This window comes from Saprolegnia parasitica, assembly GCF_000151545.1.
Source record: "Saprolegnia parasitica CBS 223.65 unplaced genomic scaffold supercont2.494, whole genome shotgun sequence".
Taxonomy (NCBI): Eukaryota; Oomycota; class Saprolegniomycetes; order Saprolegniales; family Saprolegniaceae; genus Saprolegnia; species Saprolegnia parasitica.
The window spans coordinates 1-6602 of NW_012156888.1; the positions used below are offsets into that span (position 1 = coordinate 1).

At 58.2% G+C, this 6602-nt stretch overlaps 1 protein-coding gene across 1 annotated transcript; it reads left to right on the forward strand.

The window, feature by feature from the left end:
* Nucleotides 1-1413: 1413 nt before the first annotated feature.
* Nucleotides 1414-2563, forward strand: SPRG_17187 (hypothetical protein; the record flags this gene model as incomplete). Its single annotated transcript, XM_012356525.1, has 1 exon — nucleotides 1414-2563. One exon carries the CDS (start codon nucleotides 1414-1416, stop codon nucleotides 2476-2478), a length of 1065 nt encoding a protein of 354 aa, XP_012211915.1. The 3' UTR covers nucleotides 2479-2563.
* Nucleotides 2564-6602: the final 4039 nt, after the last annotated feature.

Below are 6602 nucleotides of genomic sequence, written 5' to 3' on the forward strand. Positions count from 1 at the left end.
GCCACATCATGGCCACGGCGCGCCGACGGTAGCGTTGGGCTGTCACCAGCGGTTCGAAGAGGAGCGCGGAAAGCGTCGTGGGAAGTTCGAGCTCGAGGGCGTCGACGAGCGGCTGAAAGACCGCCCACACGGCAGTGACAAATTCGCAACGAAGCAGAAGATGGTCTAAAACAAGCTTGGTTGTATGAAACCAAGGGCTCTATTTCTCAAACAACGCAAACATCTCGTAGGCGCCGGGGGTGTTTCGCGCCTGTAAGGAGTCAAACCAGACTTTTCAAGTAAAGGTGGCTCGGCGAAACCAACGACATTTCGGAGGTGACATCTCCTCTGATATCTCGGGGGTTAAAATAACGCACCGTGCACATCGACCTGGGTGGCACTGACACGAACGGCCACGACGTGGGCTCTGGAATATGTTGTAGAAAGATTTTTTCGAAGGCATTTGTGTTGGATCAAAATCATAGCCGCATCTTATCAACATCAACAAAGATTCTTCTCCGCAGTGCCGGGTCCCAACGATGGCCCTGGTTGAAGATCTTAAAGTGGGATACAGCATGCGTTGGGGCATCGCAGCAACTCGCACAATCCCACGCAAACCTGATTGTCCTCCTACCAGGTACTACAGTGCAGTTGGTGCAACGCCGGGGGCGTTCGACGGGCGCGCCGCTGGACATATGACAACAACCGGCGACCCGTTCAGAGAAGGTCGCCCACGCAGTGTCGTCGGGACGCTTTGGTTCTAAGACGCACAATTCATTCCTCCTTCCGTGTTTGCTGAGCCGTGGGAATGGCATGAAATTTGGCGCCCGTCCGGATACATCAGATATGGGGAAGCGGAAGAAACCCCTTCTCGCTACTTCAATGAAGCCACCGCAACTGCAACACCACCCAAGCTACTGGCTTGCGACTGCAACTGCGGTCGCCCGAGTAGAGCGTGGTAGCCAGGCTCCTCTTGCAGCCAATTGGGAAACACACCTCTACGTCCGCGGTCCCAGCATGCTCGCAGCCTTGCCTCCTTCCAGTCCAAGCACACCCATACCCATTCCAACGGCATATCATATGACAGTGACGTGGCACACGCGGAGGTCGCAAACGATTGGACAGCGATCGCACGTCGTAAAACAAGCCAATCAAACGCCTTTCGATAGTCTATTCAGCCAATCCGATCCACGTGTGGCACCAAGGATCCCTCCTCCACGGGTAGCCTCTCTGACCACGATCTGCGTCGTTGACGGATGGTAGTCGTCAAGCTACCGAGCAAGAAGTGACGTCGGTGCTTCGACGCTTTCATTATTCCACCCTTTTCCCATCCTATTTACATCCAAGACTCTGCATCGCAGTCCAGCAGTGGCAACGCTTGCATTCATTTTCCGATTTGCTCGCAACTCCATCAACACCACCACCACAAATACCATGCAACTGCTCACGACGACAGTGCTCTTGGCCGCGATGGCCATGGCCACGACCTACGCCCGGACCTGCGGCGCGCCCGAGTGGAACACTGATTTCTACGGCAGTGACATGTCCAACTTTGGCACCACCGGCGACTTTGGCAACATGCTCCAGCAGTGCTGCGACGCGTGCACGGCCAGCAGCACGTGCGTCGCCTACACGCTCGCCGACAACGTCTGCTACCTCAAGTCGGGCGCCAGCAGTCGCCAAGCCAAGACCGGCGCCACGTCCGTGCTCATGTCGGGCACGTCGCCGCCAGTGAGTACATGCAGTGCGCCGGAGATGAACATCGACTACTACGGCAACGATATCTCCAACGTGGTGGTCTCGGGCAACCAAGCCGACCAGCTCCAAGCGTGCTGCAACGCGTGCAGCAAGACCCGGTCTTGCACGGCGATCTCGGTGGCCGACGGCGTGTGCTACCTCAAGTCGTCGGACGCTGGGCGCAAGGCGAAGCCGGGTGTGGTCTCGGCCAAGACGACGTCGGTGACGACGACACCGACGCCTACACCGACACCAACACCAACACCAACGCCGGTTGGCAATCGCACGTGCGGTGCACCAGTCTGGAACACCGACTACTACGGCAACGACATCTTCAACTTTATTGCGACCGGTGACTTTGGCACCATGCTCAAACAGTGCTGTGAAGGGTGCAAGGGAACGCCCACTTGCGGCGCGTACACGCTCGCTAACAACGTCTGCTACCTCAAGACCGTCGCGCTCTCGCCCCGGACTGTCAACGGCGCGACGTCCGTGATCGTGCCGCCGGTGCCAGGCACGGAAGTCCGCTACTGCAGCAGCCCCGAAGTCGACTACGAATACGTTGGCAACAACCTTACCATCTTCAAGGCGACAGTCGATGGGAACGCGATGCTTAGCCAGTGCTGCGAGAAATGCATGAAGAACCATCGGTGCAAGGCGTACGTCTTGTTTGAAGGTTTTTGCTACCTCAAGTCGGCAACGGGGATTCGCTCGAGCAAGGTCGGCGCGATGGCCGCGTCCATGGCCACCATGACGTGGTAAGACAATAGGTACCAACCGGCTACCGTTTTTGCATGTTTTTGCTAGTTTGCATAACTTTAAATGGATTTTATAGCTTGTTTTGGACCAATCGCTGCGACGAGGTTGAAGAGTTTTGGTGGGTCTGTCTAGACGGGAGCTACAGTGCTGCGGAAGATCAAGAGATCATCTCTCGCAGGCATCGTGCTGCTACAGTATACTAATGCGCACCGAGGGGCATCCTTGTAGAGAATGGCTGTGCGCTGGCCTCATGCTCCAACGGCCTTTGACCCTTTTGCATACTAACCGTGGAGGCCACACACTAGTTGCGACCTCTGCATTACGAGACGTCATTCTTGTAGGAAAGGGTGCGTGCGTTGGTTGCCTGCGCCAGAGCAGCCACGGCGCGGTTGTTGTCGAAGCGGATCCTCTATCAAAAGTCGATACAAAGAAATGTAGTACGCGAATAAGAATGCCCGACTTTCTTTGTCGTGGTGTACACTTGGGTCAGGAGCTTGATCGTGGGCTTAATAGCATCCTGGTCATATATTCCTATAGCAAGGTATTGGAACCTCGATAGAGAGACCTTATCATCACCAACATCGCTCAGTCGTTACCAACCGCGCCAAATCGCAAACAACTGCTCTCGGCCGCCGCCGACCACCACTCTCGGACGCGTTGTTCGTCGATCAATGTATGTCGGGCGGACCTCGATGCGGCACCACGCGATCGACGACAGAGATGGCGACGAAGCCACAACGTGTAACTGCGCCGCGCTTGCCTCGGTGGCGACCGCGGATTGCGGTTGGACATGCCGTCTGCGTGCGAACTCCGACAATTGCGGTCTCGTTTTGACAACCGCAGCGCGCCACCGTCCACGGCCTGACTGATAGCGACAACATCGGGACGTCGGCAACTGCGCCGGACGTCAGCAACTGCGCCGAACGTCAGAAACTGCCGTCGGACGTCGCCAAGCGTGCAGCCACCTGCCTCTCGATGACTGCAACTGCCGTCGGATGCATGCAACCGCAGCCGGACGCTGTCCACTTACTTTGTGGCGCCGGTAACTGCCGTCGGACGTCGCCAAGCGTGCAGCCAGCTGCCTCTCGACGTATGTAAACGCAGTGGACCGTCGACAAACTGCAGTCAACAGCCCGTCAACGTCTGCAACCGCCGCCGGACGTTGGTCGCCTATGCGCCGGCGACGACTACCGTCGGACGTCGACAATCTACAGTCAACGGCAGCTGGATGTCTGCAGCTGCAGTTGACCGTCGACAGCTTCACCTCGGCTCCCGGCAACTGCCTCTCGCAGGTCGACAACTGCCTCTCGGTCGTCGGCAACTGAGCCGTGCCGTCGACAGCTGAGCTTGACGTCGATGATTGCGTCCCTTTCAGCATCCACACCCCGATGGATCCGTTCCCACGATGGCTTTGCAGAGCCAGGGGAAGACACGGAACTGCTCAGCATCGGTGGGTCACGGATGCTATGCCCAAGCGCATGCCGTGCAAGACGGTTGGCAGTCGAGCAATTGCAGCAAACGACCGTTGCAGCGCCGTCAAGTGTCACTTGAGCAACGACGTCCAGCCCACCGTCAAGGTGCGTAGGCATCACTCTCTTGGTCATGCTGGACACTACTGCTGTGTCGTCGACTAGCACGACCTTGTCGAGCACCGGGGTTACGTCCACATCGGGGCTCCGTGGCGTCTGTGGCGTCGACGGTGGTCGTGCCGTGTGAAAACTCTGGTCGACTATTTTGTTCTTGTCGAGCACAGTCGTTGTGTCTTGGTCGGGAACGACCTTGGTCACACTAGGCAACGTCTCCTGTCGGTTAACGGTCGAGCATTGCCGTCGCTAAGGTTGCCGGAGTCATCAATCGACGGTCCTTGCATGCTTGCTGCCGTTGCTCTTCCACTGGCTCCGCCAAGCGGTCGTTGAAGCACGGGTATAGCGTCGCCGGGGATTGCAGCCGCCAATGCTCGCCTTGGTAATCGGTGCCCGACGTTGGTACGCCGGAGGCATCGAGGATTGTCGATCGTTGCGCTGTGAGCACCGTGTCACCAGGCATCGAGGCGGCACCATTGTGAGTGCCGGTAGTCGCAACACCAAAGTCCATTTGGTCCGTCGTTGCGCTGGCATGGTGACGCGCGACGACGTTGCGAGCAGTGCTCGTCGTGGCAGTTAAGGGCGTCGTCATCAACCGCTGCACCGACATGTCAACGGCGGCAGCCGTCGTGATCGACAAATGCGCAGACACGTCAATGGCGAGCGGCATCGCGAGCAGCAGTCGTGTCAATGGAGAGTGCCATTCTCGGTGGCGGCTGCACCGCCTGTCGGCGTCGACCGGTGCCAATATCGACCGTGAGCGCCATCGTATCGACAAGTTAGCATTTGCCAGCGACCATCTTGACCATGAGCGGTGCCGTAGATGACCATGGCATCGATCTGTTGACGTCGATCCTCGTCGTTGCTGACGTTTGCCATCTCAATATAGACCGTCGTCCACGGGGACTGTTGCACCGTCGTGTTGGTGTCACGAGTCGATAGTCTCGACCATAGATACCGTCGTTGTTGGCTGTGGCACCGACGACTGGCGTGCCACCGTCTGGTCGCGTCGCAGTCGGTTGTCGATGAGACCATGGGGAGCTGGTGCGTCGACGTAGTGACCTTGGAGTTGCCGCTGTCGGTGGTCGTCGTCGGCGTGAGCGCCGTCGCAGCATCGACACGTTGACTTGAAGAGGCACCTCAACATATCTTGACATGGCGACGACTGGCACCGAGTTGTGCTGTAGTGTACCGCGTAGGTATCATCGCGTGCTGGTCATGCGTCACGTTGTCGCTCTTCCCCTGGCACCGGTGCGGTCGCAGTCAGCAGCCGTTGCGTGTTGCCGCGGTACTGGTTGCGGAGGAGCCAAAAACATCGGTGGTCTCGGTGGCGCAGACACCTACCGACGTTACGACATCGCGGTGCCTCCTAGGTCGATACAACGGTGTCCATGACGAACGCGACGGCCGACGATGATTCACGCCTCAACGATGCCGGCGAAGGCGACGCCCGGTTGTGAGACGTACGTGAGTCGACGCCGACGTCGATGCCGCGACGACGCCGTGACGCTCAAAATGAACGATCACGGTAACGCCAGACGTCGACCATTAAGTGTCCAGTGCTACAACGACGGACGACGTGCTCAAACAGTGCTGTGACGGTTGCAAGGCCGTCGCTACTTGTAGCGCGTACACACTCATGTGGTGGTGACGTGGCAGCCGGACAGCGATTTTTTACAAGAATTACGATAGAGTCAAAAAACGGTCTATCTATTAATTGAATAAGGACTTTTTTGCGCGAAGCGCGGCACGAGCGCAGCGAGGGCACCCGGCGATAGCCGGGCCCGTGCGCTAGCACGGCAACGTCGTTGGAGCTCTAAATAATGTGTTTTGACGCGCGTAGCGCGTCGCGAAGGGTCACATTCGGTTAAGTACGTCTGGCCTCCAAATGTCCTCCTTTTTGACTTGGCGTTTGTAGCAACGTTACAAGTGCGCAATCGTACTTAACCGAACAGCGCGCAGCGCGCCACGAGCGAAGCGAGTGCACCCGGCGCAGCCGGGTCGTGCGCGATAGCGCACACTACGAGCGTAGCGAGTGCATCCGGCGATAGCCGGATCCCGCGCGGTAGCGCGGTTTATGGCATATGTCATTTGTATTTGCCATAGCGTACTTAACCGGACACCTTTGGACTTGATCCGCGCGCAGCGCGCCACGAGCGAACCGAGTGCATCCGGCGATAGCCGGATCCCGCGCGGTAGCGCGGTTTATGGCATATGCCGTGGGCAAGCGCAGCAACTGCTCTTGGCATCGATGTGCGCAGCGCGAGCCACGAGCGCAGCGTGTGCATCTGCGGTCGTGCACAGCAGTGCGGTAGGGTAGTGTGCGCGCGCTTGGCCACGATGTGGCGGCGCGGCGCAGAGAGGCGGTCGAAGACTGTGGTCATGGTGATGAGGCACGGTAGGGGCTTATGCCATGTGCGATCGTAGTGAGTGCATGTGGCAGTCGGTGCGCCAACCACGAGTGTAGCGTGTGCATCTGCGATCGTGCACGGCAGCGCGGTAAGATTATGTGGGTGATAGTGCAATGGATGAGTGTATCGATTG